The following is an 18,065-nucleotide window of genomic DNA, read 5'->3' as shown; positions in this document are numbered from 1 at the left end:
CGCTGGCGCCGTGGCGGGCTCCGGAGAAGCGCCTCTGGGCCTTCTTCCCCTCCACGTCCGCTGTTCCTCCAGTGGGACGCTCTCCGTTCTCCTCTCAGGCCCTGGTTTCTGCCGTACACGCCTGCGGGCGCTCTGGCCCCCCACCCCGCCGTCCCTCCCCCGACCTCCACCCACCCCAGCTGTCCCTTTCAAGCTTGGTCACCCATTCTGCCTCCATCTTTCTCCCTCTCCCCTCTACTGTCAAGGCCTTCTACCTGTAACTTATTCTGGGTGCCCCGAATTCCAGAGACCCCCTGCGCAGCGGAGGCTCTCCGGGGCGCCTCTCGACGCCCTCGCTTGGCCCTCTCCCTCGCCTGGCCGCGGAGGCTCCCGGCGCCCGTGGTTCGTTAGGCCCTGGGGCCTCGGCTTCACCAGGCCCCTCCCATCGGCGAGGAGCCCACTGCCCTCTGGCCCGTCGGCGTCCTCTCGGTCCCTCACCGTCTCTTCTCCTCCGAGAACCCGCCACTGGGCCGGGCCTCGCGGCGTCCATCTCCCCTCTCTCGCCCACCTCCAGCCGCAAGAGCGTGAGCTCCTCCCTCCTCCGGGCCTCCGCACTCGCCGCCACCTCTGCTTGAGGCCCGCCCGGGTCCCCACTGTCCTCCGGACTCGGCGGACCCTCCTCACAGGGTCCCCACCACGCTCTGGCGCTTCGCCTCAGGCGTCCCTCCGGGGCAGGCGCGCGCGGACTCCAGGCGTGACTGGCGGCTCCGCCCCCAGGCCAGGCCCCGCCCACGCCGCGCTGGGGTGTCGTGCGCTTCACCACTGCGGTGGCCAGGAGCGCTCTGGGCCCACCCTAGCGGCTTTCTGATTGGCTACGGGGGCATCGGCCCACCGCGCTCCTCCTGTCGGCCGAGCGCGCGCCTGCGCAGTGCGCGCGCGGGCAGGCGAAGGAGAGCCACAGCAGTGGGGTGTGGGCGTCAGAGAGCGCGGCGCCTGTCATGACAGAGGGCACGTGAGTCCCCGCGCCCCGGACCCCTGAGCGCCCCGGACCCCGCGGGGAGGGAGGGCGCGGGCGTGGGTTCTTCCAGCGAGGGGGCCGCGCCGCCCGCAGGCTGTGGAGACGGGGGCACAGCTGCCGTGTGGGGCGGTGAGGGAGCTCCGCGGATGCTTCGGGGCTGAGGAGAGCCGGTGCCAGTGCGGGTCCTGGTGGGGCAGGGGCGGGAGGACGGAGGTCGGGGGGCTGGGGTCTCCCCCCTGCGGGAGAAATGGTGGGGCAGGGGCTGGAGGCGGCGGGGGCGGGGCAGGGGCGAGGAGGGCGGGGCTCGGGAGGGCAGGGGTCTCCCGCCTGCGGGAGAAATGGTGGGGCAGGGTCGAGGAGGGCGGGGCTCGGGGGGGCGGGGGTCTCCCCCCTGCGGGAGAAATGGTGGGGCAGGGGCTGGAGGTGGCAGGGGGTGGGGCAGGGGCTGGAGGCGGCGGGGGCGGGGAGGTTTCGTTTTGCGTGGTGAGCGGCACGGCGGCCTGCTGGGAGGCTGTTGGAAGTAGGCGCTGAGGTCGTGGCCGCCTGTGGGCTCGGCCCTCTTAAGGGCAGGTGGCACGGCTCCTCACTGGAGCACGACCGTTTTCAGGTGTCTGCGGCGTCGGGGGGGACCCTATAAGACAGCGCCGGCCACCGACCTCAGCCGCTGGCGACTCAGCAACGAGAAGGGAAGGCAGACATGGACGTATTTTCAAGACGACGACCCTGGCCGAGCGCAGACTGGGCTGGAAGCGCACTTACTGGGACTGGATACTGTAAGCGGTCAATTCTGCTTGTCGCGGCCAGTGTCTGGGCGGCCACCAGAAACCCTCCAGCATCCCTTTTCCTTAGCCAGCAACCAATCGGGAGCTCTCAAGAGCTGGCTGAGAAGGCCGGTTTCTTCCTTGTTAAAAAAGAAGAGAGCTGTCATCTGTGGCCTGTGTCACATGTCACCAATGCTGGTTCCCACAGTAATCCTTTGAGTTAAAGACAGAGCATGAGTTGGATTGTTTCAGTCCCTTTATCACTAAGTTGTGTGTAAGGAACTGCTCTAGTTCTGTTTTTATTCAGGAAAAGCTTTTTGATCCAGTGAATTTCATATAAGGAATTCAGCTGGTCAGAGAGTGCAGTATAAATGGGGTCTCCCTGTTGAGCCCTGGCTGCCATTCGCTGTGCTGTCCCTTGGCACCTTCCCGAGAGAGGCCTGAGTTCCAGGCCTGAGGCATCAGTGCCCCACCCCAAACTCTTGAGTGTGTGGTTTATTTATTTAAGATGTCTTGGAGAAGTTGTGAAGAAATTTGCAGATATGTGACTGGAAAGCAAAACCATGAGAATGTGGAATCCTTTTATTTTGCTGAGTTGGTAATACCATCATCAAAGAATTTCAGAGTTTTGATTGATACTGGTGAAACTTTTAACATAATTCAGATCTGTTATTTTGCCCTGGGCTGTAGGTGATGAGGGCTCCTCTGGCTCCCATAGACCCGCTCAGCTCTCCTCTCTTTTCTTCTTTGCAGGGGAGTTACTTTAAGGATTTGCCCAAAGCCCACACGGCCCGTGAGGGGGCTCTGAATGGGATGACGTTTTACATGGGGCTGCAGGCCAAGGATGGGCACTGGGCGGGTGACTACGGTGGCCCGCTCTTCCTCCTGCCAGGTAGGAGGGTGCTGCCCCGGCCTGTGGGCATGGCCACCCCAGGGCCTCCTTGGGGTCCTGGCCTGACCTGGTTCAGGCTCTTGGTGAACATCTGTGGTGTAAATGAGCAAGCAGGTGAAAACCCAGGCGCTCACATGGTAAAGGACTGGGGAGGGTTGCCCTGTGCCTGAGTTGTCCTGGTCCTGGTGCTGGTGCTGGTGCTGAGGGATGGAGTGAAGCACAGCGATCCCTGTGACGAGGAGTGGCTCTTGAGTCCTAATGCAGAATAGGGGCACTCCAGGTGGAGGGCCTAGCCTACGCAAAGGTGCTGGAGGTGGGCTGGGTGGTGGGTGGGGGTCTTGAAGTCCTCTGTGGGAGGCTGGGGAGAGGCCAGGCAGCTTGGGCGTGTGAACTCACCCTGAAGGGGTGGCAGGGGAGCTCAGCCAGGGAGCTCAGCCAGGGGAGCTGCGGGTTCAGGTTGGTGAATTGTAAGAGATGGCAATTGGGCCCCCTGGATACTTAACTGGTTTGGCTAGACAGGACTGTTTTGCATCCTGGAAGTGTTTCTCTAAAGAAATACTCAGCCTCATAACAGCAGATTCTTTCCCATGAGATTATGCCAGAGGACCCTTTTCTCTAGTGGGAGAAGCACTGGGAATCATCAAGCTCCTTTCTCTGCTTTGACTCCAAGCCATGCTGCCTTCTGTACTGCACAGTGTGGTATCTTCCTGTTTACGGACCCATATGCCTGTCCTTGGGGGCAAGTCATGGGGCTCTTTCGTCTCTTGGCCCCACCTGGAGCCTGCTGAGACTATTCTCAGGGGTCTTCACGGGGAGGCAGTGACATGGCATTGGTCTGCTCTGACCCTGGCCAACGTGACAGGATTTCACCGTGCCTTGGCTGCCTCATCTATGACATGGGGGTGATGAGAATCGGGTTTGGTTATATGTACACAGCACCAGACATATGGTAGGCACTTGGTCATTGGGCTGGCTGCTGCAGCTCTGGGCGTGGCCTACCGGGGTCCCTCCCTTGTTCAACTGCAGGTTGGGGCTTTTCCTCTCCCCTTTCTGGAGTCTGAACAGACTGTCTTTCTCAGGTTGACATTGGCCCGTTCGGGGTGTCGTACCAGGGTTCTTCCATGGCTGGCTGAGATTTGGTCAGTCTTTTTTTTTCATGCTTTAATTTGGAAGATGCTCTTGGGGGCCATGAATCTGTGTAGACAGTTCCCCATTGAGTGTGGCCCATATGGCATTGACTATTCCCAGAGGTCTTTATGGAGTGGCAATGACACAGCATTGGCCTGCTCTGACCCTGGGCAAAGTGACAGGACCTCACCCTGCCTTGGCCACCACCTCATCTATGACATGGGGATGATGAGAATTGGGTTTGGTCATAGATGCACATACGTGCATCACTATGGTGAGCATGGACTCTGGGGTCCGACCCCCTGGGCTCCAGCCCCAGTCCCACCACTTAGGGCCTGTGCCTGTTACCTTGCCTGTGAAATGGGGAAGACGCTGGCTCTGCTTCCTGCCTGTGTGCTTCCCTGTCTTGAGAGCATCATAACTGTTGTGGAAGAAGATAGGCTTGTTTTGGGATGGCTTGTTTTCTGTGAACCTCTGCAGCGTCGCTGCACCTAGCTGCCCTTCTTCCAGGGCGTGTCTGCTGTGCAAGTGTCTCTATTGGGGCTCCTAATGCCTCTGAGCCAGAGTCAGGCATTTGTTCTACAGTGTGTTGTGGCCAGGGCCTGCCCTGAGACCCTCCTGTGCCAGGTGCCTTGGGCATGTGGCTGATGGAGCTGATGAGGGGTGAGGTGGAGTATAAGAGTCGGGGGGGAACCTGTGAGCACCATGCTCAGGAGGGCCTGGCTGGGAAGGGAAGGTTATAATATTTATTTTTATGTTGCAATATTGGATAATATTAATTGTTGTCCATCTCCCCCATTTGCAAAGTGACGTATGCTATTAAAAAATTTATAAAACAGAAAAGTATAAATATAAACAAGTCAGTGTCACCCCATGTAGGGGTTACCCTTTGGTGTTTCTTTTGTAGCAGGTGTGACAATATTGTGGGACCTTGGAGTGGCTGGGTGGGCTCTGCACGCCCTGTGTGGGGAGTGTCACATGTGCTGTTGCTACTGCTCGCTGGGGCCCTGTTCCCAAAGTCCTTGATGGGGCTTGGAGGAATAACCTTCCCAGGCCCGTTTCCATGGGAAGGAGACCCTCTGGGACAGCTCTCTGTTGAATGGAGTCTTCCTCAGGAGGAAAGGGGCTTGGGCTCAGCAGTGCTGAGTGCCTGCTCCCAGCAGGGAACATCTTTTCTGTCACACAGGCCTCCTGATCGTGTGCCACGTGGCACGCATCCCTCTGCCAGCTGGATATAGAGAAGAGATGGAACGGTACTTGCGGTCGGTGCAGCTCCCCGATGGTGGCTGGGGCCTGTGAGTCTGCCTGCCCCCGTGTCACTGCACACGTGTGCATGCATGTACACACGTGTTCTTATATAGGAGATGCACCTGTTGAGGCATTGGGGGAGAGCCTGACAGGAGGGAAGTGGGCTAGAGGCTCTGCTTAGGCTGGGCCTTGGTTTCCCTGGGTGTCTCAACAGGAGGCTGCTCATTTTCTGGACCGTGGTTTCAGTTGTAAATGGGTTTCATGACTGGTTGAGAGACTCTTGAGACCCACATAGCACAGTGAAAACCATCTGGCTGTTGTCACTAAGGCAGAAGGAAGTTGTTCTAGACTTGGGTGGCAGCAGGTGGAGCTGGGGCTGGGCAGCCCTCCCCAGGTCTCAGCCCGCCTTTCTGTGATCTAACTCACCCTGGGAGCAGGGCCCTCCCTGAAGGTGGTCAACTGCCTGACCCGCCCTGGTTGTGGGCTTTGGTGCTTCTTGTCCTACAACTAGGGTGGGGCCTCTCCTGGGTGGGCTAAATCCACACCAGAGGATGGCTAAGCCTCTGCTCGCTTCCTTGACAAGTTGGGCCTCTTGAGCTTGGGACCCCAGCTCTTTGGCCTGTGGGTGCCAGCTTGTCATGGCAGACTCGAGATCTCACCTGTGCCTTAGGACGGGCCCAGGGTCTTGCCTGCCCTGACACATTGCCTCTGTTTTTTACTCTGTGCTGTAGTGATGAATGAGCTTTACTTAGTGGGGTCACTGCCTGGGGACTAGTTGTGTGGATTCAGGTGTGAAAGCAAGCAGAGGAGGCAAGCGGGTCCTGCACAGGCAGTTTTGGAACTGCTCAGCTGTTATGAGAGGTACATGAACTCCTGTGGAGAATGGCTGTTCTGGATGTTTCTTGTGTTATCATGTTATGTCAGTGTAGGATGTTTTAGCATTCTTGATTTTCTGAGGAAATTTCACTGAAAGCATTGCTTGATTTCTTAGAAGTAAGGAAAGATGTCATTTTCTCACCCTGTCTCCACTCCCATAGGCATGTCGAGGACAAGTCCACAGTGTTTGGGACAGCGCTCAACTATGTGTCTCTGAGGATTCTAGGTGTCGGGCCTGATGATCCTGACCTGGTACGAGCCCGGAACATTCTTCACAAGAAAGGTACACCCTGCACAGTATGTGCTAGATAAAGGGTCCATGTCCCCTCGCCATCTCTTGCAAATGAGAAATAAAAAGATGCCTCTCCACTTAAACCCTGGGCGAGACACGTGAGCAGGGAATTCATCAAAGCAGAAATAGATGGAAACCATCTAACCTTACCAGTAATTTTTTAAAAAGCAAATTAAGATAGCTCTATAATTCAGTTTGCTTCACAAATTGGCAAAGACATAAACAACACGCTACTATGTTGCCTGTGGGAGTATTCCTGGAGCGACCTTTCTGGAAGGCAACTTGGCCACATGAGAGTAGCCACACGAGAGTAGCAGGAGCCAGCAGAGCTCTGCTTGCACCCTCCACAGTTGCCCTCCTCTGTGCCCTGTGGAGCTTCTGGCAGGTGGCATCTCTCCCCTTGCCTGTGAGCTTTGAAGGAGGTGAATTACAGCCCTGGGGAGACTCCACATTTCCTGCTGCTCTGAGTGCTTTCTCACTCACCTGCCTCTCGTGGACATTCCTCGATCCAACCATCCGTCCTCCTGTCAGCTCCTTGAAGCCCCTTCCCACCTCAGGGCTCTGCATGTGCCGACATCCCACCTTTGTCTGCCTGGGACATGCCACCTTCCACCCTCCACCCCACTGCCTTGGGGAATTCCTACTTAGCCTTTACCTGGCACCTTTGATGTCACTTCCTCGGGAATCATTCCTGACCTCCCAGGCTGGATTAGGCCTCCTGGTGCACATTCTGATGCGACCCTGCATTCTTTTTCACACGTTTTGCTCTTGTAATGAATTCATCATTAGCTTCTGATCACCTTGGCCCGAATTCTCAAGGCTGCTTTCTGGTTTCTTGCCTGTGAAGGAGTGTGTTTGGGCCATACTTCCCTAGTAGCTTCATGAGTCTTTGACTTCCGCACACATGGGTTTGGGGTGAGGCCTCCTTGTGAAGCATGTCTAGGGCAGTGTTTCTGTGCTGGGACTGGTGCTGTTGGGGGTGGCTCCATCGTGGGACCACGAGTGTTGTCGACAGCTACGTTGGAGTCCAGACTGTCTGCTGAGTGGGGATACACAGTTCAGGGGCAGCTAGCTAGGCATGGCCCTGAGAGGGAGAAGGCCTAGTGTGTGCATGCTCACTTCCTCTCATCACCTCCAGGCCCATGTGGACGTGGGCTGCTGTGTGCCTCTGGGCCTCTCACTTTGCCAGGTAGCTGCCATCGTGTGGTCCTTCCTGGGGAGTAGGGGCTGCTAATGCCTCTCCTGGGTCTGGACACACTCGTTCTGGGGAAGCTGCCGGTTCCTCCCAGTGGCTGTGGAGTTGGGCAGTCTGAGCACCTCTGGAAGTTGCTTCTCACAGGGGGCTTGGAGGATTCTTAGCAGGATGCCTTCAGCTCATGCAAGAAGGGGCACACAGGATTCCCAAGGGGCTAGTTTTCACAGTTAGAGACGGATGCTATGGGCCTGTTTTCTCCCTGCAGGTGGTGCTGTGGGTATCCCCTCCTGGGGCAAGTTCTGGCTGGCTGTCCTGAACGTTTACAGCTGGGAAGGCCTCAACACCCTGTTCCCAGAGATGTGGTACGCTTGCCCCTCTACGGTTGATTTGGCGACTGGGTTGCCATTGTTTTACTGAGTGGAGTGAGGGAGCCCTGGGTCACTTGGCTGTTACACAGATGAGAGATGGTCTTTTCTGTGGAGTGGGCTGGTGTTAGGTTCCTGGTGGAGGCCCTGCTTGGCTGAGTCCTACGGATGGACAGAAGGGGTTCCCAGCTGGGCAGGAATTGGGGAGGCGCCATGGGCTTGAGCTGTGTGGCAGGTGGGTGGGGCCCCACAGGGCTGATTACAGAATCACTGGTGTGGGGAATGGGTGCCTAGATGACGTGCTTGCATCTTGTGATTACGGGCCTCTTGAGCATCTGTAGAAGCAGAGAAGAGAAGGTACTGAGCCCATGCGCCCTCAGCAGTGCAGCAGTCGGGGTATGCTGTGCTCTCTCACCTTCCCCTTATCAAAGTGAATCCCAGACATCACACTTCACCTGTGAACACTTCAGTGTGTATCTTTAAAAGATAAGAATCTTCTTTTTAACAGAACAACAATACTGTTTAAATATTCAGCAAAATCAACACTAATTCCTTATTGTCTGTTGCCTATAACCAGTGTCTTAACATTTTGTGAATATCTAATGAAAGCTGTGGACATCCGGGAGGCCCAGAAAATATTCATACACATATAAGTACCCCAGTGTCACCTTCAGGAGGTGAGACCCCTGGAACCATGATGGAGCTCAGGCAGAGCCCCTGCTTGCCCCCTGGAGCAGGGTCAGAGGGTCAGAGTCCCCCTAGGGAGCTGTCACGGAGGTTGGGGAGCCCTTGTGTTACAAGGTGACTTTGGTGGAGGAAAGGTGGTATGAGGTGAAGGGGCCATTCAGCAGATGACAGCAGGGTCTTGATGAAGGGGCCGAGGGCCAAGCCTCCACAGCCATGAGGTGGTGACAGAGGCAGAGGGATGGCGAGGTGAGATGGGGAGGCGGGACACTGTTACCAAGACTGACCCCTTGGGAAGAGGTGGAGGTTGGGTTATGGGGCCATTCCAGCATTCCTTACTGGTGAGCTTGCCGACTGGACCGTGGACCTACCTGAGTGTAAGGGGCAGGCAGAGGAAGGCACTGAGCAGTCACTAGGAGGTGATGTATTAGGTGTATTAGGCTGGTGTCTGGTGTCAGGGAGGACTGTGTTGTCTGTGTCCCCCACACGGTGGGGCCCTGGCACTGCTGGGTTTCGAGGTAACTAGAGCTCCGCTGATCCTGGAGTAGTTTTGGAGGGGGTTGAGTTAGAGGGTGAAGGGCAGGTGTGCAGGATGGAGAACCAGACCCAGATCCACTCCAGCTGCAGAAAAGCTGGAAATATTACCCCAAAATGTAAAAAACACCCTTTAAAGTGAGTGGAGGAGCCCTCAGGACATTGAGGGAAGTGGTGGTAGTGGGGGCTGCTGGGTATCTGCCTGACTCACTATTGGGAGCTGGGAAGGTGCAGTCAGCTCTCTGCAGTCTCCCAATGCCCTCATACATGAGGACAGGAGGCTGAAGGGACAGGGTGGAAATAGTACCCCCATTGCACCGAATGGGCGGCTGGAACCATCCAAGACTCAGGCCTTGGGAAGATGCGACAGTCCTAAAGGTTTTTGGATAAACTTTATTCTGGAATAGTTTATCTTTTCCAGAAAAGTTGCAAAGATCGACCAGAGCTTCCATTTCCCCATTAGCAAGGTTTTATGTTACTGTGGTCCGTGTGTCACAATTGAGAAACTCACAGACAATCCTGAGCATCTAGGAGCTAGGTGTCCTGGTTTTGGGATGCATCTGGCTGAACCAGGAGGAGGAGTTGTCAGCTCTCTGCAGAGTGCCCTAGGAGGGTTTGACTGCACCCACAGGAGCATGGCTGTGAAGCGCTGGCATCTGTGCCGACTTAGTCCAAGAACAGCCGTCCACCCTGTGTCCACGCTTAGAAGGGCCTGGGGCTGCAGCAGTGGCAATGTGGGGGCCCGGGGTTGCCTGCTGATGCGCTGTCCCCCCAGGCTGTTTCCTGAGTGGGCACCTGCACATCCCTCCACCCTCTGGTGCCACTGCCGGCAGGTCTACCTGCCCATGAGCTATTGCTACGCCACCCGGCTGAGTGCTGAGGAGGACCCACTGGTTCAGAGCCTCCGCCAGGTGAGCATCCCTGGGCCTGGGGTCACCCTCCAGTCTGACTACACAGGCCCACATACCTGAGGTCTGCAGAGCTGAGTCCCCTGGAGTTAGGGTGGAGCCTCCCTTGTCCTGTCCCCTAATTACCTGAGGGGCTTGTGTGGCAGGATGAGCCGCAGCTGTCCTCCAGTGTCTTGGAAAGGCGCAGGGCACCTGTGAGCAGAATCCTGGCCCATAGTGTCTCTCCAGGAAGCAGGCCCTGAGATGGGGTTGGGGTGTAGGATGTTCATTTGGGTGTCCCCTTGGGAAGGAGGAGAGGCAGATGGAGGAGAACAGCTTTGGGCAGACCGTGGCTGAGGCACTGCTGCCCTGCAGGAGCTCTACGTGGAGGACTATGCCAGCATCGACTGGCCGGCGCAGAGGAACAACGTGGCCCCTGATGAACTGTACACACCGCACAGCTGGCTGCTCCGTGTGGTGTATGGTGGGTGCTTTCTGAGGGGCTGTCATTTGGGTCCTGTGGTGACAAGAGGTTCTGGCCGTGTGTGCCTCATGTCCAGCAGGTCTGCCCTGTCCTTGCCCTTTGAGTAAGCCTTGGGTTTGGGCTCCCTGACAAGAGGATTCTGAGCTGAGGGCCTTGGAGGTGCCAGTCATTCCTTCCCTAGGGGAGGGAAGGGGCAGGACCCCATGAGGCCCAGTCTAGGATGTCGGGGAGAAGCAGGCTGCACATTTCGGTGTGAGGGGGCCAGTGGAGGACAGAGGAAGGAAGAGCAGAGCAGGGCAGGCTGGAAGGGCCCAGATACTGCCCTGTGTGGAGTGCTGTGCTGTCAGGTCTGTGCCTAGGCCTGGCTGATGCCAGGAGCTCCTGTCTGTGCCCACTGCCTCTGACACCCTTGACCTTGCAGCATTCCTCAACCTGTATGAGCGCCATCACAGTGCCAGCTTGCGGCAGCGGGCCATCCAGACACTGTATGAGCATATCGTGGCCGACGACCGCTTCACAAAGTGCATCAGCATTGGTCCGGTCAGTGCCCGCTGCCCACTGGGTATCTGGGCCTGGGGTGGGCACCCAACTGCAGCTCCTGGGTGGAGTGAGGACCTAGGATGGAAGGCCCAGAGGCCAGGTGCCCACTGGCTGGCACAGGGTGGGGGAGGCCAGCTCACAGCCATGGGGTCACCAGTGCAAGAGGCAGAGTTATCATGAGCTCCCAGGTAGGCTGTGACTGGCCTCCGTGCTGTGCTGGATTAGCCTTCAGGTTCTCTGGGTGAACCCAGTTGGTGGAGTGTCACTGAGCCCCACTCCCAGCCTTGCCCCTACCTGTTCTCTGGCTCTCATGTGACCCCAGCGGGTGGTAAACCCTGATGTCTCACAGAGCAGCCAGTTGCTTTCCTTTTAGCAGCAACGTGGTTCTGTGGGGGCTTCACTTTAACCTTTTATAAAGCACATCTGACTTAAGTTAGAAATGCAGTTTTTGGATCATGACTTAAGAGATCTCAAAATAGAAGATGTAGACCTTTAGCCCATTCTGCTCTGAGTGGCAGTGCCTACCACACAGGACTTGTCCCCCATCTCTCCTGGGTCCCTCAGATGGTCCTATCCCTAGACCCCAGAGTTTGCTAAGGCAGCTCAGGATGCACCACTCCCCACATGTGCCCCCCGGGGCCCCTAGCCTAGCCCATCACCCTGATGGGGGTTCTGCTTGGTCACCAGCTGACTCGGCTCATGTTGCATCTTATGGGACGCCCTGCCTTCTCCCTGCTGCAGTGCCCACTCCCTCCTGTGTGTAGGCGCTTCGGCACCCCCTGCCTCCCTGAGAGGGAGACCACATCTCCTGGGGCATGACTGTGTCTCCGTCTGTTGCTTTCAAGACCTGGAAGCAAGCAGCAAGTGCTCGGGAAATGCGGGTTTGAGCAGAAGGCCACTGGCCCAGAGCAAGGCTGTGCTGGGACCTCGGTGGACTGGGCTGCGTCCCTCCCACCTGGGAGCCGCTGCAGGTCTGGAGCCGAGCCCTGACAGGCCCGTGTCTCCTGCAGATCTCAAAAACCATCAACATGCTTGTGCGCTGGACAGTGGATGGGCCGGCCTCCCCCGCCTTTCAGGAGCACGTCTCCAGAATCTGCGATTACCTCTGGTGAGGGCAACTGGGAAGGGCCCGGCTGGTGAGCGTCATGTTTGGTCCCTGACAGATGTGGCTGAGAGCTGAGTGCAGACACGTGTGAGGGCCTTCCCAGGCGAGGGTGCCGTGGGGTCTTGAGTCACACTTGGAACCAGCAGCTTTAGGGTTTGTGGATGAGGGTTGTCTTTGAATTGAAAGATTTGCCACCTAGCAGAAACTTTGGGTGGTTCCGGAAAGTAGAACTAGGAAGCCTGTGGGTGGATGGGGACAGGTTCAGGTGAATGTCAGGAAGACCTATTGACAAGGAGAACCTGTCAGTATGGATTCTGCCCTGAAGGTGGGGCTCCTTGTTGCAGAGGGACCACAGAGGACAAGTGTGGTACACAGCAGGGAGTCCTGTGTTCAAGGGAGGTCCTCTTCCCTCTGCTGGCTACAGAGGAGCCTCCTCGAGTCTCAGACCCCTGTTGAATGTGAGCTCAGGGAAGCCGTGCGATGCGCCCACAGCAGTTAGCAGGCTGCTCTCCCAGATGTGGGCTCTGGGCAGCTGCCTGACCTCAGCTCCTTGCCCGTTGCTGCCTGACATGGGCTTTTCTCATCCTTGTAGGCTGGGCCTTGACGGCATGAAAATGCAGGTAAGCACGGCAGGGCCGCGGCGCCATTCCTGCTTTGGGGCTTCCCTTGCTACCATTCCTGCTTTGGGGCTTAAGATTCAAAGATGAGTCCTTGCAAGTTCTGGCCATGTGAGGTGGGCAGTTGCAAGTCCCCTCAGTCCTGCACCTGAGTGGGCACCCCTGGGCTTCTTCTGGGTGTGTGCCATCTGGTAGGGATTCCAAGAAGCCCCAGAGGGGTCGTAGAGGAGCTGAGGGTCTGCAGTTACCCTGTGGGAGTGGAGCAGTCTGTAAACCAAAGCAGTTCAGAGTTGCGGGTCAGGAGGGGACGCATGTCACACAGTGATTCTTGCTCGGCCAGCCCAGTTCTGCTGCAGGACAGCTGACCTCAGGGCTCGCACACTGCACCTGTCCAGCAGAGGGCAGGAGGCTTTGGGTGGGAGGAGAACCCATGCCCTCTGTGGCCCCTGAGCCGAGCACCTGCGGAGCCACCCGCCTTTAAGGGCTCGTGGCCTGCGTCCCCCAGTTCTGAGATGCAGTCCCACATGCTCATTCTCCACATAGGCTGTTCCACGACTTTGTACTGTTTGGCTAATTCCCAGCATTCTGATGTTGGAGATGATGTTCTGGTACCGTCACCCCCCACCCTGGCTTATTTCCTGTGTGTGACCCTGGGGGTGGGGGTGCCAGATCACAGGACGGTCCTGGCTACAGGGGCCCTGGGGGCAGCAAGCCTGGAAGCCGTAGGGCCAACCTGTGGGGGTTTGCTGTCACTCACCTGGCTCAATGTGCAAATGCAGAGCCTCCAGCAATGTCCTCAGGTCACACAGGCCACTGGGCCCTTTGGGGCAGGCCCAGCTGTCCCCTGAGCGCCCTTCCTTCCTGGATGATTTCTCCCTCAGGTGTCTATTTGGATCTGACTAGTTGCTTCCTCTGGGCCCTGTATTTTCTGCAAACTGGTGGTTAGACCCTGAGGCTTGATCTGGGTCAGGTTTCTTTTGGCTAGGCTGTGTGTTCTTCCCACATGTGGTCCTGCAAGGCCATGATGTCTGGTGCCCCCTTAATGCTGCTGGTGGTCTGTGCCCCATCCCCATCATCTGCATGTCTGTCACTGTCCAGCTCTACCTCACTGGGGTTTGGCCTCTGCTGTTCTGATGGAACTAGAGTGTTGACCAATGAACCAGGCTCCCAGGGTGGGATTTGAGGGGGGCCTTCCTAGCCTTGTCAAGGCGTCAGTCAGGCCCAACCACCTTTAAGTGTCCTTGGAAGCTGGGGGTGTTTCTGGTTGCCACTGTGACTGGGGCGCAAGGCTGTCAGTGGGTGTGGGCAGTGGAGGCCACAAGTGGTAGTCGTACAAATCCTAGAAGTGCCCTGAGTCCTGTCTTGGCTGCTTAGGGTTAGGGTTAGTAAAGGCAGATGGGGCTGTCTGACCTGCGTCCACCTGTAGGACCAACCCCTCTCAGGCCCTCGAGGGCTTTGCGGAGTACACAGAGCCCAGAGCCTGGGCTCAGGAGTCGCCTGGGCTCCCATCTCTTTGCAGGAGCTGGCGGGAGCCCCTAGACCCCTTCTCGGTGCCCCATGCTCCTGTCAGATCCCAGGAGGCAGTGGGTGGGTGGGAGGATGCTGCAGCAGATGCTGTAATGACTCATTCTTTCCATACAGGGCACTAACGGCTCCCAGGTCTGGGACACAGCATTCGCCATCCAGGCAATGCTGGAGGTACGTGGCTCTGTTTCCTGGTTCCTGAGCCTCCAGCTGACCTTGTTGTGTGTTCACCCTGCACCCAGCACAGACCTGGCAATGTGGACCCTGACTCTTTGCTTACCTGGGCTCTGAGGCCTCTGGCAATAGTCCCACCGAGGCAGCGGTCCCACCGGCAGCTGTGGGTGGTGGGCTGGCTTGGAGGCTTCAGGAGCAGGGAGCCTTGTGAAGGCTATTCCCAAGGAGGCAGGACAGTGGGGTTTTCAGAAGGGGGAGTGGGCTCCAGGCTCCTTTCAGTACTCACGCTGCTTGTTACAAATACTTCTGAGTACATACTAGAGAGGAGTGAGAATGTATTTTTATGCTGGTGGGAATGAGGTTGGTGGGATTCTGGAGAGCCCTGAGGAGGGGTCTGTGCTTGGTGAGTGCCTGCCTTACATGGGCAGGCACCTCTGGGCACTGGTTGGGGCAGGTGTGGGGTGGACTATGTCTTCTGCTCACTTCATTTCTCCATCATGTCTTTTGGACTTGTTGGCAGAAACCCAAACACCCCAAGACTTGGGTGGGTTTACTCCTGGTTCCCAATGGTGGCAAGATGTCACCAGGATCATCTGGGAGCCAGTTCACCCATGCAGGCTTGTGCCAGGGAGCACCTCAGCCTCTGTTCTCTCTTCCAGGCAGGTGCACAACACAGGCCCGAGTTTTCATCCTGCCTGCAGAAGGCACATGAGTTTCTCCGGATCTCACAGGTGAGGCTGAGTCTGTCTTATCCCTGGAGGCAGGGTGGGATTCTGAGGGAGACCTCCCACTGGCAGGGGTGTCTCCTCCCTGCCTCCGCCCTCTGCCCCCTCACCCTGCCCTCTCCAGCTCAGGGTGAGCCCTGGTCGTGTTTCCCCTGCAGTGGGTGGGGGCTGTGGGTGGTGGGCTGCATAGGTGATGCCTTGAGGGTCTCTTCTGGCACTGATGGCGGGTGAGACGGTAGCAGCACTGTGTCCCCCACATCCTGCTGTGCTGGCCCCTCCCTGCACTGATGTCTGTGTACAGTAGTGACGTATTCTCTCCTCTTACTTCCCACATGTGCCTCTTGGATGCTGCCTAGATCCCAGACAACCCCCCCCAACTACCAGAAGTATTATCGCCAGATGAACAAGGTACCGCAGGCCAACCCCACCTGCCCCAGTTAGCTGGGCCTTGCCTTCGAGGAGGCTCTTCCCTTGGCTTCTTGGGGCTTCCTATTCTGGTAGACACACGGTGTGGGGTTCCACCAATGTCCCCAAGATATCCCCAACTGAGGAATTGTGTACGAATGAGGTAGCTGAGCCGTGTGGGGCTTCTGCATGCAGCCACATCACATGCTGTGTGCACACATGTGTCTGCCTCACAGACAGATCAGACAGCAACATGGACAGATGTTAAATAAGCTATAAGAACTTAAAATTAGAGTGACAGGGGGCCGGGCAAAGGGAAGAAACGGCAGCTCGTCCTCCATTGTGCGTGAGAGTGTGGACACAGCCATGGCTGCGTTCTCACAGTGGGTCAGGAGGGGGCCTGTGGACCTTTCCTGTGCCCACCCTGCAGTGGAGTCTAAAGGTGGTGATGGGTAGAGGCTATAGCCCTGTGGGGGTCCTTGTGCTAGAAACCGGAGGCCTGTCCGCATGTGTGTGGCTTGGGGCTGTGGTCACACCTTCATGGTGGACGGGCCTCTGCCCAAACTGTGGCCCTGCACGAGTGAAGAAGCTGCTGTGGCCTTGGGTCTTGGGTGGACTGAAGACCAGGATGTGGGCTTGGCCCTCTGCCCTAGCAGTTACAGGTCCCTCACCTTCCAGGGTGGTTTCCCCTTCAGCACGCTGGATTGTGGCTGGATTGTTGCTGACTGCACAGCTGAGGCTTTGAAGTCCATCCTTCTCCTGCAGGAAAAGTGTCCCTTTGTCACTGAGCATGTCCAACAAGAGCAGCTCTTTGATGCTGTCGCTGTGGTGAGGCTGCTGGGCAAGGGGCTCTGGTCCTGGGCACTGAGGGTGCTGTACATGCAGAAATCCCAGCCACCCCACCACAAACCCTCAGGTCTCGTTAGCGCTGCCTGGGAGGTGTGCACTTGCCTCTACTGCCCACGGGCTCTGGGCAAATGCTCTGAGTTGGGCAGAGGGGGGCCTGTCCTCTGATGGCACCTGTTTGGAGAACCGTGAACTGTGCTGGGCCAGCAGGAGGCCCTGTGTGAGTGCGTACACAGCCCTGTGCTTCCCTGATGGGTGTGCGAGCCGGCAGCCCTGGGGGTGGGGAGAGCCCCTGGGGTGGGGAGGGCCCAGGATAGACTCTGGCCAAGGGGTGACTGCTGCAGCTCCCGAGTTTTCTCTCTGGTTCCAAAGGTTCGCAGACCTGGTCACTCTCCATGCGCCTTCCTGGGGAGGGCTGGCAGTCTCCGCTGGCTGCCTGAAGAAAAGATGAGAACTTCTGTTTGTTTTTCTGCAAAATCCTTTTAGCACATCCAGTTTTTGCGAATGTTTTATAATGGAGGTCATATAGTTCGACAGTACTTACATGATTTATAAATGTGCAAGCATGCACGAGTAGCGTGTGTTCCAGATGGTCACTCATGGAGTACCAATTGATAATGGTTGCAGTCCACTTTCTGGGCACCCAAGGGTCTTGGCTTAACATGAAAACCAGCTCCCTGTTCCCCATTCCTGTCCCATTGGTTCTTAGCCTTGGGGTGCTTCTAGCAAGCTCCACAGCATGTGGGCTCCCACACATGCTCAGTTCTCTGGATGTTCTCTCTCTGGTTTTAGTTGCTGAGCATGAGAAATCCCGATGGAGGGTTTGCCACCTACGAGACCAAGCGTGGGGGGTTCTTGCTGGAGCTGCTGAACCCCTCGGAGGTTTTTGGTGAGTGGTCGGGCAGTGTGTGGTGCATAGACCCAGAGCCCTGAGTTCTTTCCCCTGGCTGGGGGCAGTGCCAACAAAGACACTAGCAGGTGATGGCAGATCCTTTAAGGAGCTCCCAAGCTCTGGAGACTTCTGTGCTCCTTGACTTCCATGGGTAGTGGTAGTATTTCCTGGTTGTGGATAGAAAAGCTGTGGTTGGTGAAGGATTTGGTGGGATTCACACCTGGATCTCCGGTCTGAGCCTAGGCCGGCTCCAGCTCTGTCCTCTGTGGAGGCTGCCCTGTCTTCTGAGCCTTCCTCATGCAGCCCAGGGTACCTTGCAGGGAGGTGTCGGGGGGACCCACTGCTCTTGTGTCCTTTACACTGTATGTCATGACTCTGGTCTGCAAAGTCAGGTTCTTTACCCTGGTCTGCCTTTGTGTGCTCCTGCACCCCTCCACCCGGGGCCCCATTTGTCTTGCTCCTATAGCTGTCAAACATGTTCCAGTGGAGGGCTTTTTAGGGTGGGGTGCTGCTCTGCTGTGCGCCTCTCCTTCACCCTCCCATTGGCCCAGCAGTCCCATGGTGATACCTTCCTGGTTTCCTATGGAGGACGGTCAGGCTCTCAATGTGTCGTACAGCCTCTGCACATTATGGCCCTCTTGTTCATCATGATTTGGCCTGACCTGCCAAATTCGGTGGGCAAGGTGAAGCTCACGCACCTTGATCCTTGCTTCCCTCTCCCAGGGGACATCATGATTGACTATACGTATGTGGAGTGCACCTCGGCCGTGATGCAGGCGCTGAAAGTTTTCCACAAACACTTCCCGGACCACAGGCCGGAGGAGATCAGGTAGGGGTGGCCTTGGCAGAGACATGAGGTCACTCAGCCACGGGGACCACCAGCTCAGGCACTGC

General features: G+C 57.1%; 1 protein-coding gene across 1 annotated transcript in view; it reads left to right on the top strand.

Moving 5' to 3' along the window:
* The first annotated feature begins 899 nt into the window (after positions 1-899).
* LSS (lanosterol synthase) overlaps positions 900-18,065 on the top strand; it is a 30,731-nt gene continuing 13,565 nt past the window's right edge. Inside the window, 18 exon segments of the mRNA XM_046648357.1 lie at positions 900-991; positions 1,605-1,770; positions 2,512-2,650; positions 4,965-5,073; positions 6,064-6,185; positions 7,655-7,751; positions 9,748-9,883; positions 10,235-10,343; positions 10,765-10,883; positions 11,894-11,991; positions 12,581-12,608; positions 14,247-14,303; positions 14,963-15,034; positions 15,385-15,396; positions 15,398-15,436; positions 16,112-16,261; positions 17,072-17,168; positions 17,895-18,000. Of these exon segments, the coding sequence (XP_046504313.1) occupies positions 978-991; positions 1,605-1,770; positions 2,512-2,650; positions 4,965-5,073; positions 6,064-6,185; positions 7,655-7,751; positions 9,748-9,883; positions 10,235-10,343; positions 10,765-10,883; positions 11,894-11,991; positions 12,581-12,608; positions 14,247-14,303; positions 14,963-15,034; positions 15,385-15,396; positions 15,398-15,436; positions 16,112-16,261; positions 17,072-17,168; positions 17,895-18,000 (1,670 nt within the window). The 5' untranslated portion in view covers positions 900-977.

Source organism: Equus quagga, chromosome 21 (genome assembly GCF_021613505.1).
Source record: "Equus quagga isolate Etosha38 chromosome 21, UCLA_HA_Equagga_1.0, whole genome shotgun sequence".
Lineage (NCBI taxonomy): Eukaryota > Metazoa > Chordata > Mammalia > Perissodactyla > Equidae > Equus > Equus quagga.
The sequence above is the reverse complement of the archived record's forward strand: the minus strand, read 5'-3'. Positions and strand labels throughout refer to the sequence as shown.